At 39.4% G+C, this 20,066-nt stretch overlaps 1 protein-coding gene across 5 annotated transcripts in view; it reads right to left on the reverse strand.

Moving 5' to 3' along the window:
- SCN8A (sodium voltage-gated channel alpha subunit 8) overlaps positions 1–20,066 on the reverse strand; it is a 346,005-nt gene that overhangs the window by 158,456 nt on the left and 167,483 nt on the right. For 4 of the 5 annotated variants that reach the window (XM_077297855.1, XM_077297858.1, XM_077297857.1 and 1 more), the window contains exons 6-7: positions 13,145–13,236; positions 2,193–2,414 (exon numbers count right to left, since the gene is read on the reverse strand). In XM_077297855.1, the coding sequence (XP_077153970.1) occupies positions 2,193–2,414; positions 13,145–13,236 (314 nt within the window). Of the gene's footprint in view, positions 1–2,192; positions 2,415–12,940; positions 13,033–13,144; positions 13,237–20,066 lie in introns of all 5 variants that reach the window. The other variant, XM_077297856.1, reaches the window with a different exon arrangement.

Below are 20,066 nucleotides of genomic sequence, written 5' to 3' on the forward strand. Positions count from 1 at the left end.
GATCCGATAGACAGAGTGGACAGCAGTGTGAACACTCTCTTCTTACTTCAGCAACTCTGGTATCTCCAGTAGTAGATCAGATAGACAGATTGGACAGCAGTGTGAGCAGCCTCTTCTTACCTCAGCAACCCTGGTATCACAAGTAGTAGATCAGATAGACAAGAGTGGATAGCAGTGTGAGCAGGCTCTTCTTACCTCAGTACCTCTGATATATCAAGTAGTAGATCTGATAGACAAGGTGGATAGCAGGCAGCGTGAGCAGCCTCTTCTTACTTCAGCAACCCTGGAATCTCCATTATTACATCAGATAGACAGGGTGGACAGCAGTGTGAGCAGCCTCCTCATACCTCAGCAACCCTGGTATCTCCAGTAGTAGATCAGATAGACAAGGTGGGTAGCAGGGTGAGCACTCTCTTCTTACTTCAGCAACCCTGGAATCTCCAGTATTAGATCAGATAAACAGAGTGGACAGCAGTGTGAGTGTCCTCTTCTTACCTAACCACTCCTGGCATCTCCAGTAATAGATCAGATAGACATGGTGGACAACAGTGTGACCAAACTCTTCTTATCTCAGGAACCCTGGTATCTCCAGTATTAGATCAGATAGACAGAGTGGACAGCAGTGTGATAAGTCTCTTCTTACCTCAACATCCCTAGTATCTCCAGTATTAGATCAGATAGACAAGGTGTACAGTAGTCTGAAAAGCCTCCTCTTACATCAACATCCTTGGTATTTCTAGTAATAAATCAGAAAGACAGGGTCGCAAGTAGTTTAAGCAGACTTTGCCCCCTGTTTCTGCCTTCGCTGCAGAAATGTGGTAGTCCTGTTTAATTCTCTGGGACTTGTGGCGCCATCCAGGCAGAGAACTTGGAGGTTGGTTTCTTTCTTCCTATCTTGCTGCTGAACTGCTGAGAGCACTGGGAAAGGCTGTTCACTAAACTTCTGAATCCCTGTCTCCCACTGCCAGTTATAAGTTCGGTTTAGCCTGCTTTACACCCCTGTTCTCTGCTCCTGATGTGTGAGTACTGATTTCAGTTTCTGACCTCTGCTCATTTACTCACTACTTTTCTGCCTGGAAATTTTGCTCCTTAGCCTTACCTCTTGGCTCCGACCCATGACTTTTCAATATCCTGACAACCTTATTCACTAGCCAGCAGAAACTTCATGGACGCAACCTAGAATCCCATCATAAGTCCAGATCCCTGTACAGAAGGTTAAAGGGTGAAGGCCAGGTTTCCCCTGGGAACTGATATGTGGAGAAGCTTTATCCATGGGAGCTCTATTTCGAGCTTAGAGGTGACACCACAAACAGAGCTACTCTACGCTTCTTACTTTAGCACACTCGATATCTCCAGTCTTTTGTCAGATTATCCATTGATGGTACATCTTATTACACATGAAGGAAAAGGGAGAAGCTTCTTACTGAAAATGCTCACCTTCACCTCTCTTGTTAACATTCTAGAATGTTTCTGTCAGTGTCTGTGGTCATTTTAACTCCCTAAACAGAATGAGTGCAATTTACTAATGCAAAGTATTTACTTATAATGAGATTTCCTTTAGTTATATCTTTTTTTTCTATTCCTGGATGGGTGATATAATGTCATGTGATCATCTGTTTGCAATTGGAGCTATCTGGTTGTCTTCTGGGAGTTGAAAAGAAATTTAGCTTTCCTGTCTACCAACTAAGTCTGGGTTCACATTGCGTTAATGGCAATCCGCTGACGGCATCCATTACATAGCGGCACTAACGCTATGTAACAGTTGCGTTAGCGCACCTATTGACTGCCATTATGTAGCGCATCGCTAACGCATGTCATAATCGGCATGCGTTAGTGATGTGCCGTCATTCTGTGACGGACCCTCGGACGCGGTCTGCAGCGTTTCGGGGTCCGTCACCGCTAGCACAGATGGAGCATCTGCGCTAGCGCGATCGCATAACGCGATCTTTAAAAAGCACTTGTGTGGCGCAGTCCGTTTAACGTATGCATTGAACGGACTGCACTTAACGCAATGTGAACCTAGCCTAAAACATGACACTGTATCAGAGAGAAAAGTATCAGCCAGCAGTGTCTGTATATTGCATCCCTTCCACTTTAACCACCAGTGAACTCTGATAAAAGCAATCATACATAAAATAAACATTACACAAGACAATGTACACAGTTTTTAACATAGGCACTGTACTACATACTTTCATTGTTTATGTATTCAGTAAAGTCAAACCCTTTGCTGCCATTGGATAAATACTGATCGTCCATGTTGATTGGCCAAACAACGCATTTCCGCCTTAAATGACCCATGAAAAGCTGTAGACCGATTAAAGCAAAGACACTGAGGCAAAACACTGTCAAAATCATGACGTCTGACAACTTCTTCACAGACTGAATGAGGGCTCCCACAATGGTTTTCAGACCTGGAGAATAAAATGCAAAGAAATGCTTTTAGATATTGCACTTCTGCATGACTTTAAGAATTAAAATTTAGATCTTTTATAGTGTAAACATCCAAAGGGGTTGTCCAGGATTAGAACAACAGATTCACTTTCTTCCAAAAACAAATACACCCCTGTCAACAGGTTGGGTCTGGTATGGTACTGAGGCTAAATCCCTTTACTATAAAGGGGCTGAGCTGTAATACCAGAACCAAACCATGGACAAGTTGTGCTGCTGTTCTGGGAAGAAACAGCCATCTTTTTGTAGCTTTGGACAAACCCTTTTGTTAAAGGATGAAACACAACAAATAGCAACTCTAGTAATGTTGGCTTTTCCTGACCTACATCTGGCTGTGTAAGATATGTTTAGTTTAGATGTTTCCACTGGTTTAATACCAGAAAGAAACATAATCTCTTAGATCAGATTAAAACCTACATATAATTTAAAACAACATATTAGGCTACATGCTGGATAGTTGGCCATAATAAAAACTGTCTTCTCTATGGAAAAAGGAGTAGTCTGATTTCAGCAAAAAGAAGTTATTCAGTTAATATGGGAAAGTTACACAATTTCTAATATACTTTATGCATCCATTTTTTCATATTTTTCAAGTTCTCTTCTTATAGTCATTCTATCAAAAGCTTATTTATGCAATAGTGTGAGGAGCTGACCTTGTTCTAAAGACTTTTGGACCAATGCACGTAGAGTGGAGTCCACGGCTCTAAGGGATGCAGACTTTTTGCAGGCCAGTCCCAAGATTGGTAAAAAAGGAAAGCAAACATTCGATTACTTTCCTTGGTGTCTCAGAAGCCTCAAGCCATTGTTCTCCCAGTCACTAGTCCTATTGTATGGATGGGGATAGTAGACCCAGCGGAGCCATCACCACAAGGATTCTCACATGTAGAATCAGGTGATGTCTTATACCTCCACCAATGCACAGTTAGCTTTGGGGCAAGGTGTCAACATGTCTTCCCATTCAGGGACTGATCTCAAGAGAGGGAGAAGAATAAGCCACATGTTTAGTGGGGGAGTTGGTGCAGTGACGTCGAGGGGCGAGGATCTATTGCTGAGGTCCTTGTGTATGCATGGCCTATGGAGTTTGGAGATTGGTTGCCTGCTGGGCTGGATACACGTTCTATGGTTGTGGGATCTGTCATCTGGATTTGAGGAATTTTCTTAAGGACTGTTGTTGCTGGATGGAGAACTGTCGTCAGGAAAAGCGTGGACTATGCCTACAGACTATACTTGCAGGATATAGGAAATCTGTGGGCCAACCAAAAGCTGGAAGACAGTGAGTATCGCCTTGTACCGGGGCAGTGGATCTATCAGGGGGAAATGTATTTTGGCCATTTACCGAAGTCGTTGTAAAACCCTGGACTTAAGAAATAAAAAATAGTTGCATCTTTTAACTGCCAAGGTGATTATTATAACCTACAACCTCAGATCTTTACAAATCCAAATAAAATGAAAATGTGTTCCAATCAAGTGACGATCACTTGGGTTGTTGGATGGTAGTTCTGATAACTGTACAGTAATGAGCTGTACCGTTCTGCATCCATTAAATGATCACAAAACATTTATAACTAGTAGGAGTAATCAAGAATGGCTCATATTCAATGACTGGAAGTAAAGATCTTATAAAAGAGAAAATTGATGCAGAGAGTACGGTATATTGGAAAACTGAAGAAAATTTTATTACACAATAGATAATCTTTCTTTGCTGAAACCAAAACCCTTAAAGAGTTATTCCAAAGACATAAAGTAATCCCCTAACCATACTAAATGCGATGACATACAGATCGCTGGGGGTTTGACTGCTGGGACCTCTGGTGATTTTAAGAATGGAGGGTGTTGGAAACTATAGAGCCCCATTATGAATTGAGCACAACTGCGGTGGCTATACTTCTGTTGCATTCATTGTCTATCAGATTGCCGGAGAATTCTGACTACAATGCTTAGGCCAGCAGTCCCATAGATAATGAATGGAGTGGAAATCAAGCATACGCACCTCTGCTCCTTTCAAGAAGGGGACCTGCAGGGCTCAATTCCCTTACTTCAGACCTTGGTTCTCTGGATCACTGGCAGTTTTGGCAGTTGGACTCCCAGCGATCAATAAGTTATACCATATCTTACTCTCTTTGGAATAATCCTTTAAAGGGAATCTGTCACCAGGTTTTCCCACCTAATCTGAGAACAGCATGATGTTGGGGCAGGGACCATGATTCCAGTGCTGTGTCACTAACAGGGCTGCTTCTGTTTTATCAGAAAGAGATTATCACTAAAGGAATAGAAAATCAGCTGCCAGATACTCCAAATCTGCCCCACCACACCACTGATCGGCACTTTTCTGCCCATGCACAGTGTACGCTGCCAATCTGTGGTGTGGGCGGAGTTATACAGAGCTCAGCATTCAGAGAACTGCTAGAACTGCACTAGATAGAACAGCGATTTTATCAAAGGTGCAGCAAGCAGCCCAGTAAGTGATACATCATTGGAGTCATGGTCTCTGTAATTACATCATGCAGCTCACAGATGGTGCACCAAAAACCTGGTGACAAATTTCCTTTAAGTCCCCCAATCTAAAAAATATATAATTAGGCTGTGAAAGTACAGTTTCATATGAAAACTTAGCTTTTTGTGAGTCCTAATCTTGCAGAAGCTCAGCATAATTAATAACTAGAGTGAAAAGTCTATTCCATGCTTGGTCATTTCCGGATGTCTCAAAGAAAAGACATGTTTAGCTTAAAGAATATAACTCTGAAATGATTTGGATATTATTCTTTAGAATTTATAAATAGCTGACGTAAATAATATTTATAAAAACTAATTGCAAAAAGATTTAAAATATATTCTGTCTCCACCAACTTTACCCAACTTTGGCCTTTGCCTCCAGGCATTACCGTACAGGTTATGCCAAAATGCAATTTTCAAGTTTGGAACAGACTTTTGAAAGGACACAAAGCGGAGCCCTGCTTTTTCATACTGCTAGTTATTGTTTAAGAGACGATGCAAAAAATGTGCGCACAGCATAAGCACAACATGCGCATTAGTCTGAACATGCTTACGGTAATTAAACATAAACCATTGCAGTATTTTTTTCAGCACTAAAGAATCTAGACACCAAAATCTGACAGAAAAAAAAAAAATGGACACAAATAAAACGTAATGTGTCTTTTCACATTACAATAGTATAAGAATGGACGCCTAAAACTTCAACTCTTTAATCAATCAAGACTGAACTTGCAATGCTCGGGCACAGTCGGCACCGTGCCATGCCTGGTAAACAATAAACAATTGTGAGGCAAAAATTAAGAAAAAATTGTTATGGTGGGCACTCTCACAAAGAAGACAAGGATGGGAAGGTGTAGAAAAACAAAAAACCTTTATTAAAAAAGACAGCAACGCGTTTCAAAATTCAATCAATTTTGAAACGCGTTGCTGTCTTTTATCTTTTAATAAAAATTTGTTTTCTTACAATTTCTCATTCTTGTTTTCACAGTGACAGCACCTACCACAATGATTATTTTAAAATTTTTTGCCTTGCAATTTTTTTTATGTCGTCTTTAAAGGGCAGAGCAGCAGTCTATAAGAGGAATACCATTTTACTACTACTCACATCTGAGTTGTGGCTGACCTGCGCAACTCCACCAGGTGAGCAGATTCCATCTACTCTTCCCTGTTTCTTATCACCAGGACTTCACCATGGAGCGCTCATATTTTGTCTTTTAGATTTGGTAAATAATAAAGGAGTGTGGCGCTTGTCATGGCACTGCTGCTACTTTATTCCACACATAGGGAGTCAGACACCACACAATGTAAGATTGATAGCCTATCCTAAGAATGGCCATCAAGTTCTCTAACTTTTAGAAATGATTAAACTTGTTTCTATTTTATAAAAAGTTTTGAAAAACATCAGATCTGGTTGATTACTAGACTTTCATCACTTGGGCATTGGCTTCTTCATTGTTTCTCAACATGTATAGAATCAGTAGAAAACTATGTGTCAATTATACCAAGAACAAAGAGAACTTTCAGTTTCTTTAAAATCCCAATGAAAATGCCAATACAAACTTGCAAGTTACTTTGCAGCTTTGGGGCACAGTTTTAGGTGGCTGGCATTTCCTTAAACTAGGTATACCACTTACCTTGTCCTCACTGTATAATTAAATATTACACTCCCTTTGTTACATACAGCATGTCAAATTGTTATTTGCAAGTTACAGTAGATGCTTGAAAACTTACATATACAGAAAGGTAATGTTCATGGTTAGCATCTTAACCATGAAATTCATATTCACAGATCAAAATCATAGCAGATAAATGCATGCATCAGTCATCATAAATCAGCAACATTATTCATGGTGGGAATCAAGCTGGGATTTCAATGTTTTCATGCAAACCATTTAAACGCCAAGGCTGAGCCACATTCATGTATGGTATTTGCGAATGCCAATTAAAAAAAAGTAATACGGTAATTATAAAACATGGAACATAATTATACAACTTGCCTTTTTATGACAACCAAATCTTATCATTTTAATGACTAACAAAAAAACTGGAAATACAAGGAATCAAATTCTGAAATTCAGTATATTTTTTTTTACTTTTTCCAGCACCATTTTTTTCAAATGGAAAGTAGAAATTTTGTAAACAAATGAATATATAGTATACTTTAGAAAATACTAAAAATATAGTATGCGAATGCAAGACATCTACAGTCCTAATTAAAAATGTATCATTTGAATCATCTGAGTGTCGATATTAGGTGGTATTACGCTTCAAATAACAAAAAGTATTATATATTAGATATACAAAATTATGTATATTTTATAAATAAAAATTGGCAATAGTAGCTTAAACTTTCTTCATGTGCTATACGCTTTACAATATTTGGTAAGAGATAACTGAATATCTATGCTCAGACCTAAGCTTGAAGTCAATTGTCCATTTCATTTTCCAGGGTAGTCAGCATGCACTTAAAGTGGTGCCATTACAACCATAATACATCTTGAATTATTGAATAATGGCGGGAATGGAATCCCTCTCACTTTCTTGTCTTTTTCCTTTAGCAATATACACTTTTCTTAATTTTTTCATGACACTGTTTTATTACCATTCAAAATTTAGTTTAAAAAAATAAATTGTACCTGAAACATATTGCTGCTAGTGGGATACTTTCTAATTAAAAAGCCAAATAAATCTATTACTAAACAGTACTTTCAAATTATAATATTTCCTTATTTACAATTATATTTATGCGCCGAGGGTATTTTTTCTTTTTTAAGAGTAAATTTTTTTAAACAAAAACATTCTGGATCAAGTACTGCGGTTATAATCTTTAAAGAGTAAGAGATGTTTTAATTTCTATTCCATAAATCAATAGAACATGTGAAAATAAGAAACTTTCCAATATATCTTATCAGAGAAATCTTCTCTGATCCTTCACTGATTCATTCTCAAAACTCTCAATTCACGGGTAAAATCTGAATTCAGTGAAGACGGATTGTTACACTACTGAGATAGAAGATAAGAGTGGGTTCTGATAATATTATATGTAGACAGGAAGGAGGAGCACTAATATTATATGTAGACAGGAAGGAGGAGTGCTAATATTATATGTAGACAGGGAGGAGGAGCGCTAATATTATATGTAGACAGGAAGGAGGAGCACTAATATTATATGTAGGCAGGAAGGAGGAGCGCTAATATTATATGTAGGCAGGAAGGAGGAGCGCTAATATTATATGTAGGCAGGAAGGAGGAGCACTAATATTATATGTAGGCAGGAAGGAGGAGCACTAATATTATATGTAGACAGGAAGGAGGAGTGCTAATATTATATGTAGACAGGGAGGAGGAGCGCTAATATTATATGTAGACAGGAAGGAGGAGCACTAATATTATATGTAGGCAGGAAGGAGGAGCGCTAATATTATATGTAGGCAGGAAGGAGGAGCGCTAATATTATATGTAGGCAGGAAGGAGGAGCACTAATATTATATGTAGGCAGGAAGGAGGAGCACTAATATTATATGTAGACAGGAAGGAGGAGCACTAATATTATATGTAGACAGGAAGGAGGAGCGCTAATATTATATGTAGGCAGGAAGGAGGAGCACTAATATTATATGTAGGCAGGAAGGAGGAGCGCTAATATTATATGTAGGCAGGAAGGAGGAGCGCTAATATTATATGTAGGCAGGAAGGAGGAGCACTAATATTATATGTAGGCAGGAAGGAGGAGCACTAATATTATATGTAGGCAGGAAGGAGGAGCGCTAATATTATATGTAGCCAGGATGGAGGAGCGCTAATATTATATGTAGGCAGGAAGGAGGAGCACTAATATTATATGTAGACAGGAAGGAGGAGCACTAATATTATATGTAGACAGGAAGGAGGAGCGCTAATATTATATGTAGGCAGGAAGGAGGAGCACTAATATTATATGTAGACAGGAAGGAGGAGCGCTAATATTATATATAGGCAGGAAGGAGGAGCTCTAATATTATATGTAGACAGGAAGGAGGAGCGCTAATATCATATGTAGACAGGAAGGAGGAGCGCTAATATTATATGTAGACAGGAAGGAGGAGCGCTAATATTATATGTAGGCAGGAAGGAGGAGCACTAATATTATATGTAGACAGGATGGAGGAGCGCTAATATTATATGTAGGCAGGAAGGAGGAGCGCTAATATTATATGTAGACAGGAAGGAGGAGCGCTAGTATTATATGTAGGCAGGAAGGAGGAGATTTAATATTATATGTAGACAGGAAGGAGGAGCGCTAATATTATATGTAGGCAGGAAGGAGGAGCACTAATATTATATGTAGGCAGGAAGGAGGAGCTCTAATATTATATATAGACAGGAAGGAGGAGCGCTAATATTATATGTAGGCAGGAAGGAGGAGCGCTAATATTATATGTAGGCAGGAAGGAGGAGATTTAATATTATATGTAGACAGGAAGGAGGAGCGCTAATATTATATGTAGACAGGAAGGAGATTTAATATTATATGTAGACAGGAAGGAGGAGCGCTAATATTATATGTAGACAGGAAGGAGCGCTAATATTATATGTAGGCAGGAAGGAGGAGATTTAATATTATATGTAGACAGGAAGGAGGAGTGCTAGTATTATATGTAGACAGGAAAGAGGAGCACTAATATTATATGTAGGCAGGAAGGAGGAGCACTAATATTATATGTAGGCAGGAAGGAGGAGCTCTAATATTATATATAGACAGGAAGGAGGAGTGCTAATATTATATGTAGACAGGAAAGAGGAGCACTAATATTATATGTAGGCAGGAAGGAGGAGCGCTAATATTATATGTAGACAGGAAGGAGGAGCGCTAATATTATATGTAGGCAGGAAGGAGGAGCGCTAATATTATATATAGGCAGGAAGGAGATTTAATATTATATGTAGACAGGAAGGAGGAGCGCTAATATTATATGTAGACAGGAAGGAGCGCTAATATTATATGTAGGCAGGAAGGAGGAGATTTAATATTATATGTAGACAGGAAGGAGGAGTGCTAATATTATATGTAGACAGGAAAGAGGAGCACTAATATTATATGTAGGCAGGAAGGAGGAGCGCTAATATTATATGTAGACAGGAAGGAGGAGCGCTAATATTATATGTAGGCAGGAAGGAGGAGCGCTAATATTATATGTAGGCAGGAAGGAGGAGCGCTAATATTATATGTAGACAGGAAGGAGGAGCGCTAGTATTATATGTAGGCAGGAAGGAGGAGATTTAATATTATATGTAGACAGGAAGGAGGAGCGCTAATATTATATGTAGGCAGGAAGGAGGAGCACTAATATTATATGTAGGCAGGAAGGAGGAGCTCTAATATTATATATAGACAGGAAGGAGGAGCGCTAATATTATATGTAGACAGGAAGGAGGAGCGCTAATATTATATGTAGGCAGGAAGGAGGAGATTTAATATTATATGTAGACAGGAAGGAGGAGCGCTAATATTATATGTAGACAGGAAGGAGGAGCACTAATATTATATGTAGGCAGGAAGGAGATTTAATATTACATGTAGACAGGAAGGAGGAGCGCTAATATTATATGTAGACAGAAAGGAGGAGATTTAATATTATATGTAGACAGGAAGGAGGAGTGCTAATATTATATGTAGACAGGAAAGAGGAGCACTAATATTATATGTAGGCAGGAAGGAGGAGCGCTAATATTATATGTAGACAGGAAGGAGGAGCGCTAATATTATATGTAGGCAGGAAGGAGGAGCGCTAATATTATATATAGGCAGGAAGGAGATTTAATATATGTAGACAGGAAGGAGGAGCGCTAATATTATATGTAGACAGGAAGGAGCGCTAATATTATATGTAGGCAGGAAGGAGGAGATTTAATATTATATGTAGACAGGAAGGAGGAGTGCTAATATTATATGTAGACAGGAAAGAGGAGCACTAATATTATATGTAGGCAGGAAGGAGGAGCGCTAATATTATATGTAGACAGGAAGGAGGAGCGCTAATATTATATGTAGGCAGGAAGGAGGAGCGCTAATATTATATGTAGACAGGAAGGAGGAGCGCTAATATTATATGTAGGCAGGAAGGAGGAGCGCTAATATTATATGTAGACAGGAAGGAGGAGCGCTAATATTATATGTAGACAGGAAGGAGGAGCGCTAATATTATATGTAGGCAGGAAGGAGGAGCGCTAATATTATATGTAGGCAGGAAGGAGATTTAATATTATATGTAGACAGGAAGGAGGAGCGCTAATATTATATGTAGACAGGAAAGAGGAGCGCTAATATTAAATGTAGACAGGAAGGAGGAGCACTAATATTATATGTAGACAGGAAGGAGGAGCGCTAATATTATATGTAGACAGGAAGGAGGAGCTCTAATATTATATGTAGACAGGGAGGAGGAGCACTAATATTCTATGTAGACAGGAAGGAGGAGCTCTAATATTATATGTAGACAGGAAAGAGAAGCTCTATTATATGCAGACAGGAAGGAGGAGCACTAATATTATATGTAGACAGGAAGGAGGAGCACTAATATTATATGTAGACAGGAAGGAGGAGCGCTAATATTATATGTAGACAGGAAGAAGCTCTAATATTATATGTAGACAGGAAGGAGGAGCTCTATTATATGTAGACAGGAAGGAGGAGATCTTATATTATACGTAGACAGGAAGGAGGAGCTCTAATATTAAATGTAGTTAGAAAGGAGGAGCGCTAATATCATATGTAGACAGGAAGGAGGAGCGCTAATATTATATGTTGACAGGAAGGAGGAGCGCTAATATTATATGTAGACAGGAAGGAAGAGATTTAATATTATATGTAGACAGGAAGGAGAAGCGTTAATATTATATGTAGACAGTAAGGAAGAGCTCTAATATTATATGTAGAGAGGAAGGAGGAGCGCTAATATTATATGTACACAGGAAGGAAGAGATTTAATATTATATGTAGACAGGAAGGAGAAGCGCTACTATTATATGTAGACAGGAAGGAGGAGCTCTAATATTATATGTAGGCAGGAAGGAGGAGCGCTAATATTATATGTAGACAGGAAGGAGGAGCTCTAATATTATATGTAGACAGGAAGTAGGAGCTCTAATATTATATGCAGACAGGAAGGAGGAGCACTAATATTATATGTAGACAGGAAGGAGTGCTAATATTATATGTAGACAGGAAGGAGGAGCTCTGCCTTTAGCTCCTCCTTCTTCCCTCTCCAATCTACATAGAATCTTATCAGTACCAACTGCCATCTTCTATCTCAGTAATGTAACAATCCGTCTTTACTGAATTCAGATTTTACACATGAATTTGGAATTTTGAAATTAATGATCAGTCCAAGAGGAGGAAGAAGCAGATTTCTCTTATAAGGTATGTTACAATTTTTGTTATTTTGATTTGCACTAATACATTACGAAATAAAAATTAAAACGACGGTTACTATATTTTTTAAATTGATAAACAACATGAAAGACCAGATATAAAACTCATGAGTAAAAAAAAATAAAATTTTATAATATATTTTTGATTAATAAAATTCCTTATTTTAACCACCACTACATAAGTTCAGCTCTGTTGGTCAGAAGGCTGATAGCATACGTTTGCTATTTATATGTCAATGCAGTCTACAAACGCTATAGTAAGGCTACCTGTCAGGAAGAAGCTATGAAATGTCTGATGATGCTAGAAAAGGGGCTGAGTAAAGTGATCATTAGCTCTGTGGCATGCACATGTCCAGAAAGCTGGAGAGCACAAGGTGTGCAGAGACTTTATTAGAGAGTAAAAAATTTTTTATTAACCAGTACTTTTCATGTAAGCAGGTCTTCAGGATGGAGACATTATACTTGTTCACGGTATCAAAAAAAGGCAGGCTGCAAATCCTGACAAAAATGTATCTGCACCATTTTTGCAAGAGACGGAACATAACATCTGCAGGAGATCAGCCTTAGAGTTTAAATCTTTTCTCACCTGGAATGACAGAGATAGTTTTCAAAGCTCGGAGAACTCTGAATGTTCTCAGCGCTGAGACATTCCCAAGGTCCACAAACTCTGTCACATATCTGCAATAAGGGAGGTCACACACAAACACAATGACAAAACACAAAACAGCTACAACAGGAAGTACGTCACAGGGCCTATCCAACACCTAACATCAACTGCAGGCCGCCTTACCTGGTATTACAGATATAGTTTTCAAAGCTCTCAGAACTCTGAAAGTGCGCAGAGCTGAAACATTGCCTAGGTTTACAAACTCTGTTATATACCTGCAGAATCAAATTAGAGTTACTTGTAAAAGTGCGGATTGTTCCATAGAAGCCCAACATTAACTACTCTCTTCCCAAGGGCTCGTAAAAGGACCACAATGCCCAAAATGCCAGTGGTCATCTATGAGGAACGCATTGAGAGTATGGGCAAAATGTATATGTAAAAGTTTTCCTTCCTGGGATGTATGACATCAGCTTTCTTTCCTGGGATATTAAAGGGATATCTATGCTGGCCCCCTGTTGTATTGTCAATGTGCATACAATGAGACAGTTTTTAGAGGTGGGATTTCCTGGTAAGACTTTGAACCTTTTTCCATAGACATATACAGTGTATATATGTATTCATACACCGTGAATTTTTCCACATTTTTACACTTGCAAATGCTATTAACTTGAAGATATGGGGTTATCATTCTTAAGCTGCCCAACGCCCGCACTGAAAGCCCCACTGCTGGGAGCAGTGGTGTAACTTGAAACTCATGGGTCTCGATGCGAAAGCTCCAACAGGGCCCCCAAATATTTTAAATCTTTAATAGCAATAGACTTAGGCCAAAGGGACTTTTAGGGCCCCCTAGGCTTCAGGGCCCGGGCGCGATTGCAACCTCTGCACCTTTTGTAGTTACACCCCTGGCTGGGAGGTAATATACTTTATTCTACAAGGCAGCCTCATTTTTCAGACATAGGGGTGTGGCTTCATTCACTGTTCAGTGCATAGTGAGCGGAGGCTGAAAACATACCCCGGCACTAATGCTGAGTCGGCTGTCTGTCAGTGCGGAGACATGGTTACAGACAACCAACTATGCACTGAGGAATGACTGAAGCTATGCTGGCTGAACCCCTATGACTGAAAGCCAAAGGCTGCCGGGAGGAATAAGGTTCATTTTCTCCAGGCAGTGGGTTCTCAGTGCAGCGGCTGCCCGGCTTCAGAACGTAATTAACTTGTAGATTAACCTCATATTTACTGATTAATAGTGTTTCTTTATACATAAAAGGTTCTCTTTAAATGTTTTTTTGATTTGGATTGTATGTGGTATACCAAAACAATGTAGCATGTATTTCTGAAGTGTAAAGGAAATGATACATGGTTTTTAAAGTATTTTAAAAATATAAATCTGAAAATTGAGATGTAAAACACCTGTTATTCAAAATCGTCAGAAACAAAGATAACGGAACTAAAACACCCAAAGAAAAGATGTTACTGCTGTGGCTCAGTGTAAAAAGACCCTGACCACAGAACACAGGATCAAAGGTTTGAATCCAGAGGCATAATTGTAGGTTCACCTACCAGCAGGACAACAACCCTAAAGAAAATAATATTCAGGCACCCTGAGTACTTTGGAAGACCACCATTAACTGCAATTACTACTACAAATCTTTTGGGGTATGTCTCTAACAGCTTTGCACATCTAGATGCTGAAATGTGTGCCCATACTTCTTTGCAAACTAGCTGTAGCTCAGTGAGATCTGTCAGGTTCAGGTATTTGTCCTCCTGGTTTGTACGCTACCAGTGTAAATGTGCTTTAGCAGTCATAACACCTATACCCCAGTCTCAAGTCTTCTGTAGCCTCTAACAGGTTTATCTCTGTAGCTCCTCCAGAGTGACCATGCGCCTCTTGGCTGCTTCTCTCATTACTGACCTAATTGCTTTGGATGTCAGTTTAGGTGAACTGCTATGGCTTGGTAGGTTTGCAGTTGTGCCATACTCCTTCCATTTTTGATGATGGATTGAACAGTGCTCCGTGAGATATTAAGAGCCTGAGCTATTTTTTTACAACCTAATCCTGCTTTATTCTTCTCCACAACTTTATCCCGGACATGTTTGGTGTGTTCTTTGGATTTCATGATGCTATTTGATCCCTAATGCTCTCAAACAAACCTGTGAGGCCTTCTTAGAACAACTGTAGTTACAGTATACTGAGAATAAATTACACACTGGTGCACTCAATTAACTAATTATTATGTGACTTCTGGTGGCAATTTGTCACTTGGTGTTTTATTTAGGGGTATCCGACTACAGGGGGCTGAATACAAGAGCACATCACAATTTTCAGATTTATATTTTTTAAACATTTAGAAAACCATGTACAGTGGGGAAAAAAGCAATTAGTCAGCCACCAATTGTGCAAGTTCTCCCACTTAAAAAGATCAGAGAGGCCTGCAATTGACATCATAGGTACACCACAACTATGAGAGTCAAAATTGAGAAAACAAATCCGGAAAATCACCCTGTCTGATTTGTCAAGATTTTTTTTGCAAATTATGGTGGAAAGTATTTGGTCATTAACAAAAGTTTTTTATACATCCTTTGTTGACAATGACAGAGGTCAAATATTTTCTGTAAGTCTTCACAAGGTTGGCACACACTGTTGGTGGTATGTTGGCCCATTCCTCCATGCAGATCGCCTCTAGAGCAGTGATGTCTTGGGCCTGTCGCTGGGCAACACAGACTTTCAACTCCCTCCAAAGGTTTTCTATGGGGTTGATATCTGGAGACTGGATAAGCCACTCCAGGACCTTCATATTGATGGAAGGAGGTTTGCACTCAAAATCTCACAATACATGGCCCCATTCATTCTTTCATGTAAACAGATCAGTCGTCATGATCCCTTTGCAGAGAAACAGCCCCAAAGCATGATGTTGTCACCCCCATGCTTTACAGTAGGTATGGTGTTCTTTAGATGCAACTCAGCGTTCTGTCTCCTCCAAACACGGCGAGTTTTGTTTCTACCAAACAGTTCTACTTTGGTTTCATCAGACCATATGACATTCTCCCAATACTCTTCCGGATAATCCAAATGCTCTCTAGCAAACTTCAGACGGGCCCGGACATGTACTGGCTTAAGCAGGGGGACACATCTGTCACTGCAGGATCTGAGTCCCTGGCGACGTAGTGTGTTACTGATGGTAGCCTTTGTTATGGTGGTCCCACCTCTATGCAGGTCATTCACTAAGTCCCCCCCCGTGTGGTTCTGGGATTTTTGTTCACCGTTTTTGTGATCATTTTGACCCCACGGGGTGAGATCTTGCGTGGAGCCCTATATCGAGGGAGATTATCAGTGGTCTTGTATGTGTTCCATTTTCTTATTATTGCTCCCACAGTTGATTTCATCACACCAAGCTGCTTGCCTATTGCAGATTCAGTCTTCCCAGCCTGGTGCAGGGATACAGTTTTGTTTCTGGTGTCCTTCGACAGCTCTTTGGTATTAACCATAGTGGAGTTTGGAGTGTGACTGTTTGAGGTTGTGGACAGGTGTCTTTTATACTGATAGCAAGTTCAAACAGGTGCCATTACTACAGGTAATGAGTGGAGGACAGGTAATGAGTGGAGGACAACTTAAAGATGAAGTTACAGGTCTGTGAGAGCCAGAAATCTTGCATGTTTTTAGGTGACCAAATACTTATTTTCCACCATATTTTGCAAAATAAATCTTGCCAAATCAGACAAGGTGATTTTCTGGATTTGTTTTCTTATTTTGACTCTCATAGTTTTGGTCTACCTATGATGTCAATTACAGGCGTCTCTCATCTTTTTAAGTGCTTGAACTTGCACAATTGGTGCCTGAGTAAATACTTTTTTCCCCACTGTATAATTTCCTTTAGGCTTCACAAATATTTGCTACTCTGTATTGATATATCACACAAAAATAAAAAACATTAAAAGAGAACCTGTCATGTTAAAAAAAAAACACTATAAACCAGCACATATGGGGTTAATCTGCAGGGTTAATCTGCAGGTTAATAGAGTTCTGAAGGCATGCGGCTGCCACACTGAAACCCCTACTGTAAAATACATTTGAAAAAGATGCAACGTGAAAAAATGTGGAAAAGTTCACGTGGTATGTGAATACTTTTCCAATGTACTGTACACCAGAGGTGTCAAACTGCATTCCTCGAGGGCCGCCAACAGGTCATGTTTTCAGGATTTCCTAGTATTGCACAGGTGATAATTTAATCACCTGCACAGAATGATTCCAGCACCTTATGGAATGCTAAGGAAATCCTGAAAACATGACCTGTTGGCGGCCCTCGAGGAATGCAGTTTGACACCTCTGCTGTACACCCCTTGTTAAAATGGCAGGTATTTGTCATGCAAAAACAATTACACCAAGAAGAATAATTTCAGAACTTTTTCCACCTTTAATGTCATCTATAATCTGTACAATTCAATTGACAAGTATACTCAAAACTTTTGGGGTGAAAAAAGCAAAATAAAGAACTAGAATGACGCGGTTGTACAAATATGCACACCCCTAAACTAATACTTTGTCGTAGTCTCCTTTGAATTAATGACACAATTTAGTCGTTTAGGGAAGGAGTCTATCAGCATGTCACATCTAGAATTGCGAACCTTGCCCCACCAATCCGACAGGTTTGGAGCGCTACTATAGGGAAGAGTGAGCAATCTCCTACGAACAGCCCTCTTCAGCTCAACCCACAGATTACCAATTGGATTGAGGTCTGGGGTCTGACTGTTCCAGTTAAAAACTCTGATCATCTTTTCACAGAGCCATTGTTTTGTTGATTTGGAGGTATGCTTACGGTCATTGCCATGTCGATAGGTGAAATTCGACTTTTTTTTTTTTTTTTTTAGCAGAGGCCTGAAGATTTTGTTGCTAAATTGACTGATATTTGGAACAATTCACAATTCCCTCCAGCTACAGATATTCCAATGTCCTCACACGACTGCTCTTAATGGCTTTCATGGTTCAGAGCAAGATAGCAATGGAGGTCCTAAAGGAGGTCTATCCTCTTCAGTGATGAGTCTCACTTTCGTTTTGGAAGCAATGACAGCCAGAAATTGGTCGGGAGACCATGTGGGAAACGCCATAAAGAGACCACCACAAGGAAACATCACACCAGCCCTACTCCATGGATGATGGGGTGAGATGGCATAACGTACAATAGCGACCCCCCTCTAGTCTTTATTCCAGGTATACCAACAGCTCAGCGTTACATCGATTTTGTGATGGAATCATTGGTATGGCCGTTTGTCCAAATTGTCCAAATTGACAATGGCAAGCTGCATGTTGCTCGTGATACTGTGAGCAGCCGGCATGGCTTAAATATGGTACCATGGCTTACAGCATCTCCAGACTTGACTTCCCATTGAGCACATTTCAGATACCGTTCATCGGAAATTGCAAACGGAGCTGCCAGCAGCGGATCTTAATGTTTTATAGGCCTGAGTGCATTCAGTGTGGCAGGACAGTCCTCAAACAGCCATTAATAACCTGACTGATAGCAGCCAAGGCATGTAAGTGAATGTATTTCTGCGCATGGTCACGCAAAATTTGATCAATGTTATTGGCTGGGATTAACAAATATTTTAAATGTAATAGCCAAAAGCCAAAACATCACAACTGAACCAAACTAAAATAAAACATAACTTTTAATTGTTAAATTAAAGATATAAGTAACTAGTGCAAAGCATATGTTAAAAGGTTTTTCCACCACTAGGACAACTCCTTCTCAATCTGAGTGTTTTCTCCCAACAAAATAAAAACACATATATTCACCTCTCGTGCCAGCTCCGTCCTAGTGATGTCGGCACTCACCCTCCCGGGGCTCATGTGAGGTATTTACGTCACGTGAGCCCTGTGCCCAATCAGTGCCGGCTTCTCTCTCCCTGCCTTCGGACAAATTAACTAATTGACAAGAAGTGAGATGCAGCCACAGTTCTGACTTCCTGTTAATTACTTAACCAGAACATCAGGAATTGTGTCCTATTTTGTAATGTCTAATGACCAGAGGAACAAGGCGTTCATAAAATAGAGAAAGAGACTCCCCAATATGTTTCGCCCTTATGGACTTCATCAGAATGTTATTATAATATGCACTTTAACATATGATTTGCACTAGCTATTCATATCTTTAATTTAACAATAAAAAGCTATGATTTATTTTGGATAGGTTAAAACATTTCTGTGTGTGGCGCTCATACTAAGTAAATTGAGATCTTTTGAAAACTTTGTTTCCATTTTTTCATCATTTGTATATTATTAACATGTCAATTGATCTTGTGATTTCCATAATTTTATGACTTTTCCTTCTTGGCGATGAAATTTAAATGTTGTGGAATATATATACAGTATATCACAAAAGTACACCCCTCACATTTTTGTTAATATTTTAGAATATCTTTTCATAGGACAATACTGAAGATATAACACTGATACAATGTAAAGTAGTCAGTGTACATTTTGTTTAACAGTGTAAATTTGGTGTGCTCTCTAAATAACTCAACATACAGCCATTAATGTCTAAACTTCTGGCAACAAAAGTGAGTACACCCCTAAGTGAAAATGTCCATTCACATTAAGTATATAATAAATGCATATGTGATCCTTCCACCTTCCAAAAAGTTCAACTTTTGTCTTGTCAGTCGATAGAGTATTCTACCAAAAGTATTGGGGATCATCAAGATGTTTTCTGGCAAAACTGAAATAAGTCTATATGTACTTATTGCTCAGCAATGGTTTTCGTCTTGGTACTCTGACATGCAGGCCATTTTGTCCAGTCTCTTTCTTATGGTGGAGTCATAAGCACTGACTTTACCTGAGGCAAATGAGACTTGCAGTTCTTTCAATAGTGTTATGGGGTCTTTTGGTACTTCTTGAATGAATCATCGCTACACTCTTGGGGTAATTTCGGTGGGCCAGCCGGCCGGGCACTCCTGGGAAGGTTCACCACTGTTCCATGTTTACGCCAATTGTGGATAATGGCTCTCTCTGTGGTTTGCTAGAGTTCCAAAGCTTGAGAAATGGCTTCATAATCTTTTCCAGACTGATAGATCTCAATTACTCTGTTTCTCATTTGTTCTAGAATTTCTT

The sequence above is a fragment of the Ranitomeya variabilis genome, chromosome 3, assembly GCF_051348905.1.
Source record: "Ranitomeya variabilis isolate aRanVar5 chromosome 3, aRanVar5.hap1, whole genome shotgun sequence".
Lineage (NCBI taxonomy): Eukaryota > Metazoa > Chordata > Amphibia > Anura > Dendrobatidae > Ranitomeya > Ranitomeya variabilis.